Consider the following 25,116-nt stretch of genomic DNA (forward strand, 5'->3'; position numbering starts at 1 on the left):
GTAAAATTTAAATCTGACTTCCAGTCCACCCTTCTATATTATTCATCTTTTTAAAACCCTACTTAAACATGCCTCTTCTCTGCTTAAAAACCTTCAATGACTGCCTGTCTCATATAACCAGGAGTCAGAAAACCAGGGTTTTTCTAGATCTAGCTCTGCTGCTAATTAGCTCTGTGCCTTTGGACAAATCACTGCACCTCCCTGGGCCTGTTTTCCCTTTTGTAAATAAGAGCAGTGGATGAGATGAATTCCAAGGTACTTTCTAGAGCTAACGTTCTGTGACTAAGTCATAGCATGGCTTTTTACTCTGGGGTCTGTGACTTCATTAAGAAAAAAAATCTTGCTAATTCTCTAGTGAAGGCAGCACCCCCCCCCCCCCCCCCCCCCCCAGATAGGGCCCTGCTCCTGGAGTCAGGAACACTGGAGTTTCAAATACATTCTCAGACATGCAGTAGCTGTGTGACCTTGGGCAAATCATTTTACCTGTTTGCCTCAGTTTCTTCACTGTAAAATGGGGATGACAGCAGCATCTACTTCAAAAGTGTGTTGCAAGGATTAAATGAGATATTTGGTTTTTTTTTAAAAAGCTATTAGCAATATTCTGGCACCTAGTAGGTGCTGTATAAATGCTTATTCCTGTCTCTTTTTTCTTTCCCATTTGTTTTCTCTTATAATCCTATGTATTTGATGCATTTAAAACATTCTGAAGGGGGGTTCATGAAGTTTAACAGACTGCCATAGTTGTTGACCACCCAAAAAAGGTAAAAATCCTCTTTCCTTACCAGGATGTGAGGGAAGTAGTGAAATAGCAGGGGAAAGTTACACATGACAGATGAACATGCATACACACACACACACACACACACACACACACATACACACACACACACACACACACACACACACCCCATCTTGTTTCTGTCCCCTGTTTTTGCCCTCTCCACTCTCTTGACACCTAATCATATGTTGCATTTCAGCTCATGAGTTTTTGCAATCTTCTTCAGCCTTACCTTGGTTCTGTCTTTTCTTTGTTTATTCAGATTTTAAATCTCTTGATAAACCAAGGACCTTGCTTCTCACTTTTTTTCTATTTTCCTAAGCATTTTAGCCCAACAATGAACATAGCAGGCAACTCAGGTTTTTGTTAAATATATCTAGATGTACCTCGTGACTTAGCTCATACCAACATAAATATTGTACAGTGAGAATTGACATTGACTCAGTTGGGTAGATAAAAATGCTGGTGGGATAGTTTTTGATAATGAAGTACAAAAAGTAGGATGACTGTGGTATAAGGAATCATGTACTCTTTCAGACCTAAATTAGAATGCCTAGGATCACCTAAGGGAGAAGCTTTTTAGAAATCCTCACTGGCCTCCCCATATCCACAAAGAAGATAGTATGGAGTTTTAAGAGATGGAAAAAAGATTTTAGTTCACCCCTCTATTTTGTGGGTGACAAGGTCACAGACCTCTTCATTTAGCCAGAAAGGCTAAATAATTCGCTTGGTTTCTACAGAAAAGACAGATTGGCAGAATGGGTCATTCACTGACCTTTGGCATTTGCTGTGCTTATCTTAGGACAAGTTACCTTTGGAGGGTGAGGTTCTCCAAGTGGGGTCGGGGAACCACGGAGAGTTCACCAGGTCAAAACTGTTCACATGATAATATTGACTTGGTTACTTCCTCATAACCCACAGAAATAAAAACCCACTTTGCAGGTGGGGGTGGAGTGGGGAGGAGCTCCCTAGATAATTAACTGTGTAAAGGGTCCCTGAGGCCAAGAACTTTTAGAATCATGGCCCTAAGTTGAAGATGAGGTGTCTGATCTGCATTGGTACAGGGTGGAACTTCTCATTTAGCAGCTCCCTACCCAAACCTGATCACAACTCTTAGTGTCTGGAATGGCTCATCTTACTCTCCATCTTGAATTCCTATCTGTCCTTTAAAACACCAATCCTGCCTTCTCTATGAAGCCTTCCCTGATTCCATCTAGTCTTTAATGTCCATCTCTTTCCTTTAGTCTCAGATCCCCTTTTTTGTTCCTCTCATCTAACAGTTATTTTGTGTTTCATTTAATTTAGGATTATAGCTCATCTCACCCTGCCTTTAGACAGTAAAGGTCATTTGGGCAGTTCCAGTGTTTTAACTCAGCTTTGCATCTCAGCTGAATGTATTACCTCTGCCCACAACTGGTAGGGAGATAGTAGGCAGATTGACATAGCCAGCGAGCGGGTATTGCTCACTGATCTCTTCTCTCCATCTCTTCGCTCCAGGAGCCTCTCTGGCTGTGCCTCATACCTGGAATGCTCTCTCTCCCTCCATTCCAACTACTGACCTTCTTGGCTTCCTTTAAGCCTCAACTATAATCCCACCTCCTTAGAAACCTTCTCTAGCTCCTCTTAATTCCAGCACCTTACCTCTGTCCATTATTGCCTGTTTATCTTGTATAGCTGGCTTTGTATATATTGATTTGCATGTTTTCTCCTCCATTAGATTGTAAGCTCCCTGAAAGCAGGAGATTATCTTTTGTATCCCCAGTGATTAGCACCATGTCTGGCATGTAGTAGTAGGCATTTAATAAATGTTTATTGAATTTAATTATTAAGTACTTCCTGTGTGCTGGAGCGCTGTGCTAACTTGGGCATACAAGTAATCCAGACAAAGCCAGTAATCCCAGGGTGGAGGGAGATGGGCCAAGTACAGGTTTTTAGCAGGGTTTTAACAAAGGTTTTATTTAATTTTTGATTGTTTGATAGGTAGAATAGCCTAAATTTATCTGGCATTAAGAAACAGGGTGATTTGGCTGATAACGAGTCCATAACAAAGTTAAGAGATGATCTTTCTAGAAAGAGCAGTTATACCTTCAACATGAAGGATCCCCAAAGAATGAGTATAAGCTATACTTAAGAAGATTTCCTTTTCTACCGTATTGCCAGGCTTTGGGGCTGTTCATTGTGAAATTGTAAAAATTCGGGACATTTTTTAGGGTGACCTAAAGGAAAAACAAAACCCAGGTTGCCAATAAACATGGTTGAGGAGAGCAAATCCACACATTGGTCATGACCAGAAGTAAATGAGTGGTCATGTTTTTCCTTGATTCACAGCCACATAGATCATTGAATGGAGGACCGTAGTGTTAGAAAAGTGGGCTCTTTATCAGGAAACAGTTTAAGATTTTTGAAAATGCAGTTGACTTTCCTTAAACTAATTTAGTTAGCTCTTCTTTAACTTTTCAAATCTGGCCTCAGCTTGTTTATTTGTTAATACTTAACTCAGCTGCGTACACTAATTCACTCATCCAACTTGCTGTTATAATCTGGTTGGTATATCATCCTTTATTTGCTTGGTTGTTTTTCTGTTCTTATTGAGGAGACTTTGAAATGTTAAAAAGTCCTTTCAGATCACTCCATTTTGCCCTTCTGTAGGACACTTCTCCATGTCGTTGGGATATACTTTTCACAAGCCTGGAGCCTGTCTCTCTTGATAATTGGTAATCAGAAAACATTAGAAACAAGATTATTCGCATAGTTGTATCTGTCAAGGATCTTGTATGATTTTTAAATGTACATGGAAGGCAGTTGTAAGAAAGCCTTTAAACCTGTATTTTGCTCTGCTGAGTTAGGTGCCTTTGGTAGGGGGAGGGCTAACTGACAAACACAGTGGAATCTTTACACATTAGTGGGTAGTGTGATATGAAGTGTAGCTTGCTGCAAAGATTATCTGTGAAAGTGTTTCCCTCTCATTTTTAACAAGGATATCCTTGATTTACACATAGACCATTCATAACAATTTTATGGAGATGTGAGGGTAGGCACATGAATGATGTTTGCTGATACTTTCTCACATTTGCCTGTGGGGGCAATAATACTATCCAAGAATTTCACCATTCTTATTAAATTCTCCTCTTTGAGAAAAACAATCCCTGACTTCTTTATGATTTTGTTGCCTCCAGCATAGATGTCTTTTGGTCTGCTTTGTCACTGCCACTAGCAGTCTTAAAAGCCATATTCATTCCTTCTTAGAGCATGTTAGGAGCTATGGTGTTGAGTTCAAATATGATTGGTACACTATTATTGACAATTGCTACACAAATGCTGGCAAATCTTTTCTAACAACAATAACAGCAACAGTTATACAACTTTAATATTTGCAAACTGCTTTTTTGCTTCCCAACAACCATATGAGGTGTGTAGGACATAGATAGTTTTCCCTATTTTTACGGATGATGGAAGTGGTCATTCAAGGCTGAGTGCCTTACCCATCTAATAATGTCAGAGCAGCTCTCCCAGAGCCACAACTCTATCCGCTAGGTCACATTGCCTATCTCTTCAACTTCATGTCTGTTTGATCTTCCAGTCCTTTTTTTCCTACAGATATTCTGGATGTGTTTTGGCTTGGGTGGGTTTCACAGTAATCTTTTTGACAACCTTTTGACGCTCCTGGTTTTCACAGTGACAGGTTAGGGATGAGACTTGTGATTTTTTTGATAAGTAGGGAACTTCTCTGGTCAAGAAGTTCCATCTACAAATACGAATCAGCATGTTCTCAGTAATTCCTTGTTCTTGAGAGAGTTGGCTGGAGCACTGAGAAGTGAGAGGATTTGGTCAGTTACGCAGCCTGCATGTGTCCTAAGTGGGACTGAACCCAGGTCTTCCTGGTCACAAGGCTGGCTCTCTAACCACTGTACCACCATCCCCTTGTGTAATATTGTATAAATGAGCTCATACTCTCCACCAGTTTTGTCCTTGGCTATCATATCTCTTTGTCAAAAAGATTGAATCTTGGCTGACTTGAGATAGGTTTTAGGCATTTTAGGCCATTTCTCCCTTCATAACATTTTTTGCATCTAAGTCCTTCCCTACAATCACACAGCTGCCACCTTAGTTTAGGTTCTTGTCACCTCTCACCTAGTTGTCACAACAGCGTTTTAGTAATTGTTCTCCCTGGTCCAAGTCTTTCTTTTAGCACAGATCTGATTTGGTGACTCCCCTTCTCCTCCATGTCCACTAGCTTCCTGTTGTCTCCAGGAACAAACATAAACTCCTCTTTTTTTAAAGCTACCTGGCCCAAACCTGTTTCTCACATGACTGTCCATCTGTTGTCTCTATCCCTTTGTACTGGTATATCAGCAAGGACCCCCTCACATACACAGGAGGGCCTGCTGTACAGGTTCTTAGATCTGCTTATCTAAAAGGAGAGCACCTTTTGAGGGGTCAACAATCTACTTTAATCAAATATATATATCATTCCTGTAGTTCAGGGGGAAAAGTCAGCACCCTGAACTTCAGGGAAAATACAAACAGAAAGACCAACAGACAGGGCTTCCAACTGTCTGACCATAGACAATATGTACATCATTACCAGAGAGAGAAGCACCAACATCTCAGTTTTCAAAGAGGGGGGAGGGAGCGGCTTCTTAAAATGACTTCCCAGAGTCCAAACCTTGTTCCAAAAAAATAAGCCCCAAAGTAAAACCTCACCTCAGAGTATATATACACTTTTCAGAGCTGGAGGGCAGGACCTTTGTGACCCAGTGCCTCATTAGAAATTAACAAAAGGCATCTGAGGCCTATTAATGGGCAGGGAGGATCTTTAACTCCTCTCCCCACCCACCACTAACCTTACATTAACCTTACTGGTTATGCCTTACAACTGGTGCATGCAGTCCCTTCCTTCTCTCTCCCTCCAGTTTTGTTTTTTTTCTTACATTGCAAACATTTGTAGATAACGCTTGCTTTATGAGAGATTCCTTGTACAAAGTAAAACTAATAATACAATGATAATATCTGAATTAATATCTGATATCTGAATAATCCCAGTTGCTGATGTGACTTAAATTTAAATACCTTTTTTGGTATATCTGTATTAACTTTATGTTTATCTCGTATATATTTTTACATGTACTTGTTTCTCCCATTAGCAAGTAAGCTCATTGCAGGTAGGAATTCTTTGTACTTGTATCCCTAGTGCTTCCAAGGTACCTGGCACGTTATTGTTGTTCAGTCCTGTCTGACTATTGAAAGGCCATGGGGTTTTCAGGGTATAAAAATAGTAATCTTCCATTTCCTTCTCCAGTATGTCCCCAGTTTACAGATAAGGAACTGAGACAAATAGGGGTTAAGTGACTTGCTCAGGTCACACAGCTTGTGTCTGGGGCCAGATTTGAACTCAGATCTTTTTGACTCCAGTCCCAGTTGCTGTATCCACTGTACCACCTAGCAGCCCCCGAACCACTTAGTTGTGGCTTGGCACCCTTGTTGATTGGTTGATATGTCCATTGTCTGGTTTGGGATTTGGGGGAGGAGGGGTAGAGACGGGCACACACCGAAGCCTAACATGGAGCCACCTTAGTGAGGAAAACCCATGTGTTGAGTAGTTCTCTGCTCTGAACTGCAGATCTTGATGTCTTTGGTCTCTTCAGAATTAGACACTTCACACAGTGCCATTCCACTGCTTGCTGCTTCCCTTTTGATCCTCCTCACCCCTCTCCTGGACCCATCTCCACTTTGGATGACTCACTGACAAGCTCTTTGACCTCAACAATTGCCCTTTACAGAGTTTATGCCTGGGAACTGCCGAACTCCCCAGTTTGGCTCTGGTTAACACAGACCACAGGATTGTTCCTTGTCAGAACTGCTCTCAGCCTAGTAGAGCTCTAGGCAAAACTCCAGGTAGGCTCGTGGGGCAATGTAGACCTGCCCAGCTAGCTCTTCACTCTTCAGGATTCCATACTGTCCTATGGGCTCCAAATCTGATTTTAGAGCAAGAACAGCTGCCAAGCCCAGTTTTTCCTGATTGCCTTTGAAAGCAGAGAGGGCAGTAGAGAGCAACTCTCAAGCTCTCTGGCTAGAGGGGAAAGGAGCTCATCCAACCTTGCCCCCAGCTATTCAGCAGGCTCCCCAGCAAAGCAATTGAACCTTTGTGTTCATGGCAGATTTTCCTGATTGCTTCTCATCTCAGTTCCTTCACCATTGTGATTTTGTTTTTGTTTTTTCACCACTCCAATGCCTTAAAGCAGTCTCCTGGTGATCAGTGACTGACCTTTCTCTTCTGAGACAAAACTCAAGAAACCCACCTGACATTACGAAATCAATATTATTTATTTAATTTTCCAATAATCCCCAAAAAGTTATTTGATTTACCACCTTGTGAGTTATAACCTCACCAAGCAGGCAGCTAGGTGACATAGTGGGTTAAGCACTTTGCCTGGAGTAAAGGAGACCTGGGTTCAAATGTGGCCCCCAACACTTGCTAGCCTCTTGACCTTGGGCAAATGACAACTTCTGTCTGCCTCAGTTTCCTCATCTATACAGTGGAGACTGTAATAGCACCCACCTCATAGGGTTATCATGAGATATTTGTAAAGTGTGTCCCAAACTTAAGTACCATATAAACTTGTTGTTGAGGAACCAAAGTCCTCTGCAGCCACAGTCCTTGCTTTACTCTCAAGCAGTTTCCTCTCAGTCCCTTCATCTGAGAGATGAAACAGTAAAATACACTATCACCTTTAGACCTGTGCTTTTCCATTCCAATTCCCAATGATATTGACAGACTAGCAGGTGAAGCTGAGAATTAGTTTTGAGATTATTAATAAATAACTATTGACTATAAGTTTAAAATAGTATATTTCTTAGCGCAAACATTGGCATTTAATAGACTATGTATTTGTAAGGAAAAGAGACAGGATGTAAGAGTGTCAGAGGCAGTGTGTGGTGCAGAGTGCTGGACTGATCGCAACTTATCCTTTCCAAGCTAAATATTCGCATTCATCAAAATGCTGCCCCCAAGGCAAAATGACAACCAGAAGAATCAATGTCAACACATCAGAGCTCTTCTCTGAGTGTGAGCGGGTCTGTTGCTAACTTGGAAGGAAAGTTGAGCCAACACACTGTGGGCAACAATGGAGCAGAAAAGGAGTGGGCAGCTTTCAGAGGTTTGGTGTACAGCACTGCATTTGCTCATCTGGGTCAGAACAGTTAGCAAACACCAAGACTGGTTTGATGAAAATAATGGGGAAATTCAGAGCTGCTAAATGAAAACAAAACAAAACAAAACTGCATAGAGTTTACCAGCAACATAGTTCATCCATTCCTAAGAAGGCAGCATTTCATGCCATCAGAAGTAACGTACAGGCAGAACTTAGAGAGATGCAGAATTTTTGGCTCAGCAACAAGGCGGATGAAATTCAGTTTTATGCTGATAGTAACAATCCATGGTGCTTTTATGGTGCCCTGAAGACTATTTATGGGCCACAGACTTATGGTGCATCTTAGCTTCTCAGTGCTGATGGAGCCACATTGATTAGTGATAAGGACATGATCCTAGAGAGGTGGACTGAACACTTCCATAATGTTCTCAATAGACCATCATCAATCCATGCTGAAGCCATTGACCATTTTCAGGTTGAAGTCAATCCCTCCTAGTTGAACTTCCAACATAAGAAGAGATTTTGAGGGCCATTAGGCTCCTTTCATGTGGCAAGGCACCTGGTGCTAATTCTGTTCCAGCTGAGATTTACAAGATAGGGGGTCCATTGCTCATACGAAACTTGACTGAAATTCTCCAGATTACATGGCAAGAGGAGGTTATCCCCCAGGAGTTCAAGGATGCCTGCATTGTTCATCTCTGTATAGGTAAAGGAAATAGATTGTCCATCTCTATAAAGGTAAAGGAAATAGAGTGTCCTGTGACAATCACAGGAGAGTCTCTCTCTTAGTCATTGCTAGAAAGATTCTTGCCAGAGTCATCCTTAATAGTTAAGGACCATTGACATGTCAGAGGACCAGGATCCAAAATGATCTCATCAGGCTAGAACATTGGAACACATAAGATGAAAATTTAATAGAAACAAATATAAAGTCATATACTTGGCTTAAAAAGAGAAAAGCATAGGTATTAGATGAGACCTGTGTGTGCTTAGATTTCAGTTTTCCTGAATATTTAAGACTTTTAATGGACTACAAGCTGAGTGTGTGTTAACATATATTGTTATTGTGATTCAAGACCAGATTAAGAGAGGAGGCATAGAAATTAGCATAAAAGTTAATATCCCTGAATTCTGCCTAGATCAAATCCTGTCTAGAGGATAGTATTCAGTTTTGGATCATCATTTTAGCTAGGATATTTATGCGCTGGGAGAGCATTAGAAAAGGGTGGTACTGTCTCAAGATTCTGTTAAATTTGTCAGTGCTTTCCTGGTTTGTTTTTCAAGAAATAACTAAGAAAGTTGTTGACGTTTTTTATTATGAATCAATTCCTTGTGGAGGAAGGACAAAATGACATCATGCTATGAATTGGAAGTTTTACTTAAGGCAATATAGTCTATGTAATCTTATAAGAAATTTTACACATAAGTCATAACAAGCTATGGACTATGTATTAAGCTTTTCCTTTAATACTGAGTGGAACAGGTATATTTAGCGAAGACCCCTCAGGGGCCTCTTGTGTCATCCCCATTTGTCTCACCAGACCCTGAGAAACCAAACAATAGAGATTCTGTTTTTCTTAAAATTCTTTTTGTGTTACAAGATAGTCCTTAACAAAGACTGCCTTTGCTCACTCCCGTATCATCTTTCCCAGACGTTACCCTATGCTATGTGGCAGTCCTTGACAGAAGTTGCTTACTCCCTTACCCGCTTTGCCAAAAATGGCTCTTATATACTTATTCCTTGTCACTGAGGTAGATTTTCTGTGGATAGATTGTACCCTCAAGGCTCAGCCAATGGGTAAGAGGAAGGGGTTTAGGGTGGGGGGGTCTATAAAAACTGCTGTGCATGGTACACCCTCACCCTCCTCAGCCAGCGCCATCTTGAGTGCAGGCGGGAGTGCCCTTTCTCGAGAAAGCTGAATAAATATATCTTTCCTTTTTACTCCTTTGGTCAAGACTCTAATTTTATTAAGGGGGTCATCCCACGCAGCACTAATGCCTTCCCTCCGAGATTCTATCCACCTATGTCTTGTTTGTGTGTTGTCTCCTTCATTAAGACTCCTAGAGCTAGCACTATATATAGCTCTACTATTTTTGCCTGTCTTTGTATCCCCAGCACTTAGTACAGCACTTGGTACCTGGTAGATGCTTATAAATTCTTCTTGATTTGACAGTCAGGGCCATAAGTGGCATTCACAGGCCCCTTTCTAGATTTTTCAGAAAGATTAAAATAAGTATTTTATGCAGTAACACCCCATTTCTGTTTTTAGTACTGTATATGAAAGGAGACTGTTCTAAAATATATTTCGAATCGTAGGGAAAGGGTTGGGACTTGTGATTGCATTGTTGAAGGGAACTCCCAGCTCCCTTTACCAAAGTCTTCTGCAATTTCTGTTCTTAGAGAGTTGCCTGAGGTTTGAGTGACTTGCTCCATCATGGTCACTCTGTGTCATATTGTATCCTCTTTTCGAGGCCACTATGTAGCAACTACTTCTGTCTGATTCATAGTAGCAGAATTTGAGGTATAAGTTTAAAGAATGCTTTCACTCTTTCCATCCCCCAATTCATTCATTGTAAATTGTGAAGTTGAAAAAAAGCAGGGAAAACTTGATTTTCTTTTCCAGCTCATGAGGAACTACAAAGAGGAAGATGAGAACTGAGAACTGCATAATCTTATTTTAACCTGCCTAAAATAATGTTTTCCATTTTTGTTAATAAATCCTTCACTTACAAAGTATTCAAATAGTTGGGGAGGGGGAGAGAAAAGAGAATTTATTGTAAAAAAAATCTAGCTTATATAACTTTGTTTTGCTTAAATGTACTGACATAAACATGTTGGTTTTGGTTTTGCTTGCATGATTTTGTCAGTTACTTTTAATATTTTTATTTCCTGGGAAAAGGAGTACCAGGGAATAGCAGCAGATTTGGTCATATTAAAAATCTGCCAGTTTTTTTTTTAAAGCATCTTTATTTAAGAGTCATAGATTCCCTAGAGCTGGCAGTTTTTACTTCTAGAAGTAAATCATCTGTGTAGCTCAACATGCTTAACATGAGGTCTCTTCTACAAATATACCCAAGAGTGACCACTTCCAAAATAGCCAGTGCATTTGCCTTTTTATTTTTTATTTTCTTGATTTTTGTTACATTTGAAATTTAATAGTGGTGACTATAGAAACAAATACAAAATTTATACAATAAGCTCCATGTAGGGAATGACATTGTTAAGCTTTATTTCTCCTTCATCCAAGAAATAGTGTGGCATAGTGGATAGGAGATCTGGGCTCAAGTTGCAACCTCAGATCCAAACTGACTGTGACAGTGGGCAAGCCACTTGACTTCTCATTGGCCCAGGCAGCTCTCTTACACTATATGTAAGTTACAGTGGCATTGTTAATAGGTACCTATAGTAGGAGTTTCCATACACCACTGTGTTTTATACAGATGAAATCATGGGTGTGAAACTCTTCTGCCCAAAAGAAATTCATATTTCCTAGCAGAATGCATTCCACATAGTAGACATTTAATAAATATTTGTGGAACTGAATTAAATAATACTAAAATAAAAGGCTATAGTTTTCAAAGTGGTTTAGCATACATCATTCCACATTGCATTGTGCCATTTGATTCTCCAAGTAATACTGTGAGATAGGGCAGGTAACATCTTAGTTTTGTAGATGAGAAGGGAAACTGAGACCCAGAGGAATCAAGAGACTTGCTCACAGTCACACAGCTTTAATGAGAGACAGAGCCAGGCCTAGAGTGGAGTTTCCGACTCCTGGTGTACCATAGTTGCCTTTATGGTCCTCTCATGCAGTTAGGCTGAACATTAGTTAAGCAGTCTGATCATCCTATGCCATTACTCTTCCCTGCTCATCTCTGTTAGTTTCTTTTTATTTTGCATTTACTTATTTATGTCTCCTCCTTTAAGGTGTCAGCTCCTTGAGAGGACATTTTCATTTTTGAATTTACATCCCTAGAACTAAATACAGCATCTCAGATTTAACAGGCATGATGCTCACTAATAGCTCAGTAGGTGACTGATTGAGTTGCCTTTCCTTTCATCTTTTCATGACCTTTGGGTGTTTGAAAATGGAATATGTGTTTATATTCATGTGAAAGCTCTTGCTGCAATTTGTGTTACTTGTATAGTATCTTAAGCTCTGTGAAGAAAAGTATATAAAAATGAAGTGAAATAAACTGTAAACCATTTGTATTTCAAATTAAATGAACATTGCATAAAATCATTGTTCTACTTTGAAAAATGACTGTGCTTAAAATAAGGACATATGAATAGAATGAAACTGTACTAACAAGTATTCAGTAATATGATCTAGACCTCTTTGAACATTGTGGTATTACCAGTGGTTTAAGCTTAATCTACTTATATTTGAAGTGATGTCATGAATATGTTTTTTTCCCTAAGATTTTACCAGGAGAAACCACAATTATTCATGGTCTGTTTGGCCCTATAAGCAATGAAAACTCTTTTCGTACCCAAAAATTTCAGTATATTTCTACTAAGGAAGGTACATCACTAACTTTTATAATATTTGCAATTTTAGGAGTGTTTTAAGGGAAGCTGGGCCACTCACAAGTTACTTCACAAGAAAGCAAGTAAGTAAAATCCCATCTCTCTTCTGCTCTCTATTCAGAATTTCAGTCGCCTAGAGCGTAAGCTCCCTCTGGGCAGGTGCTTTTGATTTTCATTTTGCCTTTGTATCCCTACTACCTAGCAGAGTACCTGATATGTGGTAGGTACTTTGTGTTAGGGTGAATTGGGTTGGATTTTCACACCGCAGGAAAAAATCTCTTGCTTTGCTGAAAGGGATATACTTGTTACTATATTTTCATAATGCTTCTGAACCTAAGATTTGTAGAATATGTTGCTCTTTATATAAAAATGAGTTAATGTGTGCGCAGTGCTTTGCAGACCTTACAGTTCAGTATCAGGAGTTCTTAAAAACTTGTTCATGTCATGGGCCCATTTCTTAGCCCAAGAAGTCACCTCATTGGACCCCAGTAGTTGGCCAGTTACAAGCCACAAGTATCTCTATAGACAAGAAGACTGACCAACCATGTATCCAGTCTAATAACTTAAGTAATTCCAAAGTGATAAGCATAAATAATGTTTTGAGATACCTATATCTCTATGTAACATAATATGATGTGAAGTTATTTGTGATTTCTATTGGTGGCACAGTCACAGGCCTGCTAATACCAGTGTGGTTTGTCATCAACGTTTAGGATTGAAGAGCATGCCCTATTTCCATTAGAGATTTCATGAAAATAGTTAGATATTCTGTATTAAGTACTCCTAGTTGTGTATTTATGTACACAAATGAAGATGGATAGTTTTTCTCTCCCACTTTTTTCAGTCTTGCAGCTCATTTTTCTAAACAAATGTCTGTGTCTTTCTCTGTCACTTCAAAGAAATACAGCTTAATAAAATCAACATTAGCCATGTTTGCTAAGTGTCTTGTCTCATTCCTCACCTGCCACATATTCTGCCACTTTCCACTCTCAGTCTTGTGAAGTCAAACTTACAGTGCCCTGGTGTCCTTAGGTTTGTTGTTCTTGTATTGTGGTAGTCATGGTGTGTGTGTGTGTGTGTGTGTGTGTGTGTGTGTGTGTGTGTGTGTGTGTGTGTGTGTACATACCCTTCTCCTTCTATTAACTTGCCCGTGCATCAGTCTGTATAAGCTTCCCTGAGTTTCTCTCAATTCTTTATATTTGTTTCTCATGGTACGGTTATCTTTCTTTCTTATACCATGCAGCAATTTATTCAGACATTCCTCAAGCAGTGAGCACAACTTGGGAGCTTCAACTTTGGTATGATGGCCACGTTTGTTATTCCCAGTATGGATGGGTATAACCCACTGGCTAATAGCATAGTAATACCCTGCCGCTTGGGAACTTTTTTTTACTGAAAGAATATGTACCTTATATCCAAAGTGTAGCAGAAAGCACTAGACGTCATTAGCCAGCCTCATTTAATTTGTCTTTCATCTGAACTTATCTATTGTTAGCATTGTTTAATGTTCTGGCAGGACGTTGTGATATTCCACAAGCATCAGTGTAGACTCTGCTTCTTTCTAGCTTCCCAATCTGAGGTGCTGTGTCAATCAGTCCAAAGAGATGAGGTGATAGAGCACAAGCCATGACCACTTTTGTAAAACCAACTTAATCCATGGTGGTGTCTGTCATCCATCTGTGGAGGGCTACCACAATTTACAGTTGTGATGGTTGTCATGAGGCCTTTATTTCATCTCAGGCCTCATCATTTCACACCTGTTGGTCAAAGTATCCATCTGTCTCACGATCACTTGAAAGAGTTGGCAGATTCTAATCATGTTTGGTGTGCTGCTAAAATACACCCTTAGCTTCCATTTGTGAATTCAATAGTCACTTGAAACAAGTTGTTTTCTGTTTGTCTTTGTTTTGTCTTGTTTTTAATGGGCATATTTTTTCTAATTCACTACCCGGTGCCATCTTAGACTCCTTCCTCATTTAGCCCACATTTCCAGTCTTACCAATTGGTAACCAAAGTTACCAATTCTTGTCATATCTTTCCTTACAACACCTGTAATATACCTTCTGTGTAATTTACTGCTTTTGTGGCCTTGGGCAAGTCGTTTAACCTCTGGTCCTCAGTTTCCTCATCTGTAAAATTAAAGACATTAGACCAGATGTTCGTTGTGGTGTCTTATAACTCCACAGCTGGGATCCTGTGTTTCCACACAATAACAGGGATTGATGGGCTCAGGTTTTCCTGGAAGGCTGCAGCATCACTATTACTACATTTTAATGTCAGAAAATGACTTCAAATATTGTTCTTATTCAGGAAAACACATTCTAGTGGGCTGAGTGACCCAATTCATACAGAACTGTTAAAGGGGAAAATCAGAATCTAGATCTGATGTGCTTTGAGTAAGATTGGGAGTTAAGGTGAAGTCGTCTCGACCTTTCTCAGGATTGTAGAGATATTCCAGGGTTCTCTCTGCTTGATGTTCTTAAATATTTAAGGATTGGCCATTTTTTTGTGCCTCTGAAGTAAATACAAACCTCAGTGAGAACTTTTATCTAATACCATGTTGCTCAGTTATTTAATTAGCATTTATTAAATGCCCTTTTATTGTTCATTTATTTCAGGTGTATCCGACTCTTTGTGACCCCATTTGGGGTTTGCCATTTCCTTTTCCAGCTCATTTTACAGATGAGAAAACTGAGGCAAGCAGGGTTAAGTGATTTGCCCAGGGTCACATAGCCTAGTAAGAGTCCTCATTAGGCCAGATGTGAACTCAGGAAGATGGGTCTTCTTGACTTCTAGGTCCTGCCCTTTATCCAGCTGCCTTGAAGAGTCTACTGTGTAGAGAGACAAAAAAAGTAACTTGCATAATAGTAGCGTTTACGTAGCACTTTATATTGCAAAGTACTTTGCTGTCCTCTCCCTCTGAGGTAGAGGCTGTTGCTATCCCTTTTTTTCCCAGAGGAAACTGAGACTGAGGGAGATGAAGTGATTTGCCCAGAATTGCAAAGCCAGTAAGTGCCTGAGGCGGTTTTTTCACTTAGGTCTTCCTGACTCCAGGCATGTGCTTGCTTCTCCTACCTGCTCTGGAGCTTATGATTTCATAGGGTTAAGTTGAGTTTTTCCTTTCCCAGCTTGTTCTCTGAATGCATTAAAAGACCTTTTTGTGTGGAGTTGACTCCAGTTTTCATTCCGTTTAGTAGTCTAGGCCATTCATTTTTATTTCGCTGAGGGTGAAGCGCAAATGAGCTGAATCTGTTTGCATGTTGTCCTGGGACATTTGTATGATACAGCAAATAAGCAAAAACATTTGAATCATCAATCTCCAAGTGTGAATAATGCCTCTAAAACGGAATAGAGCCTGCTACACATTAGTCTTGATTGCTTGATTTTTTTCACAGGCATGTTTGTAATTCTTTTTGAAAATGGACTTAGGGAGAAAAACAGATTGTGGAAATACAGGACCAGCTGGAAGCCCAAGACTCTTTTACATTTTTTTTTTTTTAAATCCAGGAATATATTAAATGCAAAAAGTCCATATCCTAGTGTTATTCTGTCCTTGCTTTCTGGTAAGAAATTACTCTTGAGGCTCATGTTTTGGGGTAGAATTGCTTCTTGCCATTTACAGTTGCAGTAGGCATCCAAGTTGTCTGCATTTCGACCTTGTTTTCCTCCATGGTTTGGCCCAACTGGCAGCAAATACTGTTCAGGGCTCTTGTTTGGAGAAAAATAAGTCTGATTGTTGTCACTTAATATTCATTGTGACTGTCTTCAACTCTTAGAAAGGAAAGAGTCAGAAATTGAGTAGTATAATGCAATTTAATAATAACTTTTCTGTTTTCAGTCTTGCTTCATGGTTGGTTATTGTTCACTTTTTTTGTTTCTTTTAATTGTTCTGGACTCAAAATATGTCCTCTGGGACTTTTTCAACTCAGGGTAGACTGTGGTAGAGCAAAAAGGGACTGGAACTCAAAATCTGGGTTCTAACGGTGGCTCTGCGACCAACTAGTTGGGTTATGTTGGCAAGCCAGTTCACTCCTAGCCTCAAGATTTTCATGTGTAAAAATGTATGAGATGATGTTCCAATTCTACCTTCTATGTTCCATACCAACTCATAGTGCATCAACTGATAGAACGATTGATCTTTTCCTGTGTAGATACAAAACCGGCTTAACTTACTTTTGTTTTTTAATTAACAAGCATGTGCTTTTTTGTTCCTCCTCAATTTAAAAGAAAAACAAAAACAAAACCTTTGTTGCAAATATGTATAAAGTTAGATAAATTCCTACATTGCCCATGTCTGAAAGATTGTGTGTCTCATTCTGCATCTTGAGTCAGTTTTTAGCTTTCTGAATTTGTACTGATGCACAGAGATTGATCCCTGATGGGGGAGGAGGAGGTGATTATCTGGTCCTTCTGAGGTGGGGGAAGGGAGCTTAGGCTAGCTTCCTAAACAAGCTGTTCAAATGGCTCCCATTTGTAGTTCTCTATGATTAGCTAATGTGTTAGTTGGCTTCAGAATATGTACTTCTTGAGAGATTGAGTTATTATGTATTGGTATCCATTAAATATTTAGAATTGATAGCTAATACTTATAATATTTATCTTTCAAGTGGTTTTATTTGGGGGTGAGGGATTCTTTGTTGTTTTCTGTTCGGTGTCATTGCCCCAAGTCTTCACTTCTCCAGTTCATTCTCCACTCAGCTGTCAAAGTGATCTTCCTGAAGTGCAGAATTCTATCCAGTAACTGAATTGGTGCCAAATGGCTCCCATTTTACCTCTAGAATGAAATATGAAATCTTGTGTTCAGGTTTTCATCGCTTCATAACCTGGACCATTTCCTACATTACCTGCCCCTTTCCTACCACCTTTTGTGTCATGTCTTCTTTAGATCATAGGCTCCTTGAGGGCAGAGATTGTCTTTTAATTAATTGTGTCACTAGCACTTAGCACTATACCTATCACAGAGGAGGTGGTTGATAAAAATATTTTGTATTAGATTTGATTTTTAGACTTCTTACACCCTGCATCCTCTGTAGTCTAGTGAAACTGGTCTCCACACAAGAGTCTGTTCTGGACATTTTCCCTGCCTGTCCCCCAGGCCTAAAATGTTCTTTCTCCTCATGTCTTGCTTTTGCCTTCCCTGGCTTCCATCTAGTTCCATCCAATACCCCACCTCCTTTTTTTATTTTTAATTCAATTTTGTTTTATTTTCCATTCCAAATTCTCTTCCTCCTCTCTCATTTCTCCACCCATTAAGAAGAAAAGAAAAATAAAACTCATTACATATATAAGTAGTTATACAAAACAAATTTCCACATTAGCCATGTTTCAAAAAACAAAGGCAAGGAAAAGAAAGAGAAAAAATATGCTTCCATCTATATTCTGAATACATTGGCTCTCCATCTGAAAATGTGTTTCTTCATAAGCCCTTTGGAATTGTGGAGGGTCATTGTGTTGATCAGAGTTGATAAGTCTTTCATAGTTGATTGCCTCCACAGATTGCTGTCACTTGTATCGGTTGTTCTGGTTCTGCTCGATTCATTTTGCATCAGTTCATACAAGTTTTCCCAGGTTTTTCTGAAACCATCCCCTTCATCATTTCTTAAAGCACAATAGTATTCCATCATATCCTGTTCAGCCATTCCCCATTTGATGGACATCCCTTTAGTTTCCATTTCTTTGTCACTCCAAAAGGGGCTCCTGTAGATACTTTTGTACATAAAACCCCCTTTCCTCTGTGTTTGGTCTCTGAGGTACAGATCAAGTAGCAGTACTGCTGGGTCAAAGGTTAGACAGTTTAACAGCCAAACCCCACCTTCTGCAAGAAGACTTTCCCAGTCTTCCTTAATCTTAGTGGCTTCCATCTGAGATTACCTCCAGTTACCCTGTGTCTTTGCTGTTTGTACAATATTATTCTTGTGGTCTCTCTTCTCTGTCATCAGACCATTAGACTTGAGAGCAGAGACTCTCTTTTGACTGGCATTAGCAACATGCCTGGTATCCACTAGAAGCTTCAAAAATGCTTGCTAACTTGTCTCTGCTACCCTCTTTGTCCTATTTGTATGGATTTGAGCAGTCAGCTCGGAGAACAGGGCACAATAGTCATGGCTAGGCAATACTTTCAATATTTTAGGTGTATCAAAAGCCACTTTGATAAACCTAGGGCAGATTTTCGGTTCTCTCTTTGTGTTTTGGAGCTATAGGAATCTGAACTTTTATGGTAAATACTTGCTATGTCTGTTAGGCAGGTTATGCTTTATAATCTGAAGTTTTAAAATATGCTTATACGTGTGTGTATGTTATTGGTGTCATTTGCTTTTACATCAAGTACATTTTCCACACCCACCCTTGGGGTTGAACCATTCCTACTTGCAACATGAAATAATTAAACAAAAATCTAATACAAAATCCATGTCTAGTAGTGAGTGCATTAATATTCTGTCCTATTGGCCTTCTCACCTTTCTTCTGGGACAGGGAGAAGATAGGTTTTGATGTGCTTCAAGCTCTGTTATAAATTTTTCCATTACTCAAAGTTCAACTTAATGGTTATAAAGTTATAGTCATTATAATTATAATAAATATAAAATTGTAATCACCATAAAATGTTGCTCTTATTTCTACTTATTTGCCTTTGCATCTTCATCATTTCTTGGTACACACTAACATTCTAAAATAAGCTTGGTATTAATTGAAATAATAGGAGCAAATGTATGTGTTACTCATGCATAAAAATATAATACGTGGCCATAATGGGACATTATTGGGAATTGGTTACGTTGAACCATTGGGGAGAAAATTGACTTCGGTTTGGAAGCTGTTTCCACCACCTGGAGTGAAGGGGTTACTGGGGGGCTAGTGATAGTAGACAGACTGGCTCTATTTTTCTTGTTTGTGTCTCTGATTCTTAAGTTTTTTGCCTTATTATTGATGGCTTATATCACTGAAAAGTTTACATTTTATGTATTTTAAGTATTTAAATGTTTAGTTTAAACATTTATTTTTCTCTAAATATTTAAATTTCTTTAAAAGTTCTTTACTTCATTTTCTAGAAGATGAAAAAGCGAAACATGAAGTGTCTTCTTGGACGGTGGAAGGGGATATTAACACAGATCCTTGGGCAGGTTATCGGTACACTGGTAAACTTAGACCGCATTATCCACTGGTGAGTAAATAAAGTAATATTTTAATTTTAAGTAACAATTACATGTTAAGTGAAAAATTTCAGGACTGTGTTTTGCAAGATTGAAATCACTTATACTTGTGCTGTCCTCCAAAATTTTTTTGAGGAGACTGCTTCAGTTGTCTTAGCCCTTTAAAAAACCACATATTTTACAAATATCTCTTATTTTTACATTACTTGGTTCTCCCCATGTATCCACTTTCCCCTTCCAGATGGGTGTCCCTTATTAACAAAGAATGTTTTTTAAAAAAAATTGAAAGAGGAAGAGAAAAAAATTCAGTGATTGTCTTACTATTTTCTTAAAATAACTTACTGATCTTTTTAACACTTATAATTCTGTGTCCTTCCTGCTACCTTTTCCTGAGAACCATCCATTACTACTAAGTTTTTTAAGCATTTAAAAAGACAAAAGTTCAATAAACATGTTATTTTTATTGTTTTATGGTATCTCTTAAAATAGTTTTTTCCCCTTAGACAGTAGTTAGATGTACTAGAACTTTGAGGTTAAGTATTAGCATTTTCAGTTTTTCTCAAGTGATTCCATTTTCTGTGATAAACCATATGGTTATTCAAACACTTATTTTAAATGATTTGACTGTTTTATCTTCTGTCCTGTCTTGTTTGCACAGTAGAATAATGAACTGTTGGAAAGGCACAGAATAGCTAATTCTCAAAGAAAATACTTTTTTTTTCTTTTCCTTATCCTACAGGGATAGAGGACAGAATTTTTGCATGTATTACATTGAACGGTAGTGTCTGTGTTTTCTGTTTATATCAATATTGTTTGTTGGCAACGGAGTGGGAGCTAGAGAACTGGACTTGGGTCCTGATTCTGTCTCAGAGTCTTGCTTGTGGTGCCAACATGGACAGGTCACTCAGCCTTTGGCCCAGACACTTAACGAGTTTATTCATCTGTAAAACTTGTAAAAGTTGTTGTGAGCAGTAGACAAGCAGGACAGTGTTTTTGAAAAAGGAACCACTGAGTTTGAGAGTTTCCCACAGAATCCTCTTTTGGTATGTGTCTGGATATCCCTCTTCCCTTCCCTGGTTTTTTTTTTATTCAGGAAAAAATCCCTTTGCTTCCCCAGTGTTTTGCAAGCCTCTGGGCGTGATAAGAATTGTTTTTGCTACTCTTGTTATCGTTAAGCCCCTCTTTCCTCTACAATTTAAATTGTTAGTATCCGGAAAGAGAAATTTGCATCATAACCAAGTAAAAGTGATGTATTGAATACAATTTTCCAATTAACAGGTTTATTTTTTCTCAGTAATGGCTAATTCACATAATGAATGCTCACTGCACTTTCAACGCATTTTTACTCTGCCCTTGGATGTTTTTTAGATGCCAACTAGACCTGTGCCAAGTTATATTCAGAGACCTGATTATGCTGATCACCCTTTAGGTAATTTCAGTTATGTATCCTACTGTTTACACCTGTCTGTGTGTTTGGGGGCTGTCACTAACAACAGGAATTTATTTTGCTTGTGGTTTCTTATGTACTAATCTCAAAAATATACAGATTTCATCGCCTACTTCAATTCACTATTTCATTTTAGAAACTGCTTGTTCATCTCTATGGTGTGACTTTTTATTTTTGCTTTGCCTGATAGCATGATTGTGAGTTGCACTTTTCTGGATTTACTTGATGCAGAATAAATTGTGTTGCAGTCTCTGATTGTCATTCTGCATATTTCTGCTTTTTAGGGATGTTTCTTATAAGCTATAGATTTGCAGTTTCCTTCATCAGTCTGTTATTCTCTTTAATTTTATTTGATTGCTTCATCCATTCACTTTTAAAGTTAGGAGTGTCGTTTATATTTTCTTCCATTTGTCTCTGATTTTTTTTTTCTGAAGTAGGATTGTTTTTTTCTCCCTTTTTTTTAAAAGGCAGTTCTTTGTCCCTACAAGCATTTTGTTTAATCTCTTTTAATATATAATCCTATTAGCACAAGAGCACCATTTTGTTTTAGAATTAAGAATCAAAAATCAGCATTTTCTAGTTCTCACCCCCTTCCCCCTAATAATTCTTGTTGCGGCATCAGGGAAAAATATTTCAGTTTAAAAATAGGATTGTGCCCCTAGCACATCTGTACCCAGCATCATAGAGCAGGCATTGTGATATAAGAGCAAAACAATGGATCTGGGTTCAAATTCAGAGTCTGATACTTAGTATTTTTGTGTGAACCTGGACACACCACGTAACGTAGTATGACACGTGTAATTGGATGATCTCTAAGCCAGGGACTTTAGCTGAAGCAGTGACTCTTTTTTTAATATGACTATATTTCAACATAACTGATTTCCTTTGTCATCCTATTTATTTTATTTTATTTTTAAAGAACCATTATTATGAGGAGTCCACAGGCTTTGCCAGAGTGCCAGAGGTATCTGTATTGGAAGAAAAAAGTTAAGAACGTTCCCTCCAAAGTGACTTCAGTCTTTAGACCTTATAAACCCCAGCTGTGTTTTGGCTTATTTCAGATTCTAGACTATTTTCAATCAGCAAACAGTAAACAAATATTTAAGCCCCTGTGATGTGTCAGGCACTGTACTTAAACTCTAGGGATACAAAGAAAGCTCCTTCCCCCCAAAAAATAAACAAAAAAGCCAGTTTCTTCTCTCAAGGAGCTTACATTCTAGTTCAGCCTTTAAAATATAGTTATTCCTTCCACATCATGACTTTCCCTGTTGTGTTTTTAATAGTGACTTTCCCCATTGTGGTTTTAATATTATCGTGGTCAGCATAAGAAATTAAATGAGAAGTTTTGGGGAAGCTGCAGACATGCACATGGCACAGAGCCAATTTTTATACTTAACCCAAATTTTACAGTAAATACCATAATCACCCTATAAATGAAAAAGAAAAAATTCAGACTTCTCTGATAGAAAGGGGCGCCAAAAAATTACATGGTTTTTCTGAATCGTGGGGGTGCCATACTACAAATTCCCATGATGTGCAAGGGATAACTAACTATTTCCAGAGAATAAGGATCATATGTAAATAAAAATAGATGTGATTTTTTTTTTGATGCCTTAAGAATGACCTTTATCAAAGAAATAACTTGTTTTACCACAAACAGTATGAGCTCCAAAAGAGACCCAGGTCACCAAGGAGGGGCCAGAGCCAAGGGCTTGGTCTAAACAGGAAGAGTAGAGACCAACAGTGGGTAGAATTGAGGGGGCTTGTTAGCATAAAGGAGAGGGGAGTCCAGAGCGACCCCCTCTGAAGAGCCGATAAGTGCTGAGTGCAGGTAGGTGAAGCTGAGAGTGTGAGAAATTCAGGAGAGTCAGGATCAACAGTATTAACAACTGTGATGAATGAACAGGATTCTGACTTGTATTCCCAGGGTAGCTGTTGCTTTCTGTTGTTTTTGTGTTTGTTGCATGGATTAGAAGGTGTCCCTGTACTCAGGGAGAAGCAGAGCCCCTTGGGATAAACTAGGAGAGACGAGGACTTGGGAGGGAGTTCTTTCATAGTTTCTAGGACATGGCACGTAAGTGTTTATGACAGGGTTTTCTCCACTGTTTTCAGTCTTTTGAAAACATGATGGATGGCATTTAAATTGGTAAGACAGTCTTTATAAATATACTTTGCTGAGAAAGAATAAGATTCGATTCTTTAATTTTCTAGGCAGAAATCTGGTTTTTGTTCTGGGAAAGTTTTAAAAAACTTAATTTCTCTTCACATAGAATTGAATTTTTGCAAATGGACAAATGCGGAATAGCATTGCTGCTATGGTGAGGGTTAGAAATGTGATATTGCTTTGATTTTTACACTGTAGCCATTTTTGTCATTTAAGACTTTGCTTACACCTTGCTAAAGTCTGTAGAAAAGTGGAAAATGCTGTTGGATGGATTGTGTGATTGAGTGCAAGCTTTTTAAAAAATGAATTATTATGTACCGTACTTGTGTAAATGTGGACCAAGAAGACTGTTTACGTGAAGTCATCAGAATGCTTTAAAATACAGTAAGACTTTACAAAGTCAGATTGATTAAAATGCTACTAAAGAGAGTTGTTTGTTCCTATGACAATAACTTGAACTAAAAAGCTAATGGGGTGGATAGGTGGGGATCTTGAGTACCTGAAAACGTTTTGGCTTATTGGTTAATTCTGGCTTTAATCCCCTTTAGATAATTAACTTGCTGAGGGCAGCCGCTTCTCACAAAATTATAGAATGTAAATGAATGAGGTTTTATTTTGATGTCATAGTGGCATTGCTGTCAATTACTACATGTCTGCTCTCCTTCCCGTTCTGTATTGGTTTTATGTTTCTTTTTAGGAATGTCTGAATCTGAACAGGCTCTCAAAGGTACTTCTCAAATAAAAATACTTTCCTCTGAAGATTTAGAAGGCATGCGGTTAGTGTGTAGGGTAAGACTTTTTTTTTTTTCCTTTTTTATTGGTTTTGATATGTTGAAGCAATTCCTCAGGAAGTCAGCTGTTTGTAGTTTGATGAAGGATCAAGAGTTGCATTCTAAGATTTTGGCACCCAATGTCGTGAGACAAAATATATTGATTGAGAACACTATGTGATGGTTTGATGTATCTGCTCTCCCCTAGCTCATTAGACAGCTTGTTATTTTAAAATAGAAATAGCGAGTCATCTGGCATGGTCCATTTTCCTCCAGTTCTTCATGTTTTGAAATAGTGGATACAGTCTTAGGATACCTTACCATTTTAAGTCCGTATACAAAAATAACAAGACTTCTTTGTTTGGAGGAGCTTTCTGATCTGTTTACAGACCCATTTGCTCTTTCCAAAGTTGTCAGAGTCTTTTTATTTGCTAAACCTGGTGACCTTTTCTCAGTCCTCATCCTTTTTTCCTTCCCTGCTGCTCTTAGTACTGCGTAGTCTTTCTGCATACTCACCTTTTTCTTTTTACAACACTGCTATTCCTTATCTTTCCTCCTCCTTGACTGCTCCTTCTGCTGGACCATCATCTCCTGCTGCTTTCCCAGGGATATCTCCCAAGATTCTTTTCTGGGTCCTTTGACTTTGGTCTTTTCTTTCTCTTGTTGAGCTCATCAGTTTATACATTTAGACTTGACCTTGCTGAGCCCTAGTCTGATGTCACTGACTCCTGCTGGCCTGCCCTCTGATGGTTCTATGTGTATCTCAAAGTCAACAAACATGTCCGAAATGGAATTGGGCGTCTTCACTCCTAAGACTGTCGTGTCAGTTCCCTGATTCTTTGGGGGCCTCCTATCCTTCCAGTCACCCCTATTTTCTCAATCTCTGAAATATTCCCCCCCTTCTCTTCAGTCAAAGAGCCACTAACAATTTACCCTTCTTACCTTGCCTCAGATCTGTTTCATTCACTGTCCAACAAGATTCTGTGGGTTCACTTCCATCTTGGCCTTAAAAGGCCTTCAGAGCGATTTTTTTTACTTCTCTGTACTTATTTCATGTTACTTCCCTCACCCACTTTATTTATGTTCCTTCCAGAATAGACAGTTCCCCCATGCCTGGAATGAACTC

At 38.8% G+C, this 25,116-nt stretch overlaps 1 protein-coding gene across 1 annotated transcript in view; it reads left to right on the top strand.

Moving 5' to 3' along the window:
* Nucleotides 1-25,116, top strand: part of METAP1 (methionyl aminopeptidase 1) — a 70,830-nt gene that overhangs the window by 25,056 nt on the left and 20,658 nt on the right. The window contains exons 2-5 of the mRNA XM_072624224.1: nt 12,492-12,543; nt 19,508-19,620; nt 20,978-21,038; nt 23,918-24,009. Coding sequence (XP_072480325.1) covers nt 12,492-12,543; nt 19,508-19,620; nt 20,978-21,038; nt 23,918-24,009 — 318 coding nt within the window. The remainder of the gene's footprint in view (nt 1-12,491; nt 12,544-19,507; nt 19,621-20,977; nt 21,039-23,917; nt 24,010-25,116) is intronic.

This window comes from Notamacropus eugenii, chromosome 7 (assembly GCF_028372415.1).
Source record: "Notamacropus eugenii isolate mMacEug1 chromosome 7, mMacEug1.pri_v2, whole genome shotgun sequence".
NCBI classification, from domain to species: Eukaryota; Metazoa; Chordata; class Mammalia; order Diprotodontia; family Macropodidae; genus Notamacropus; species Notamacropus eugenii.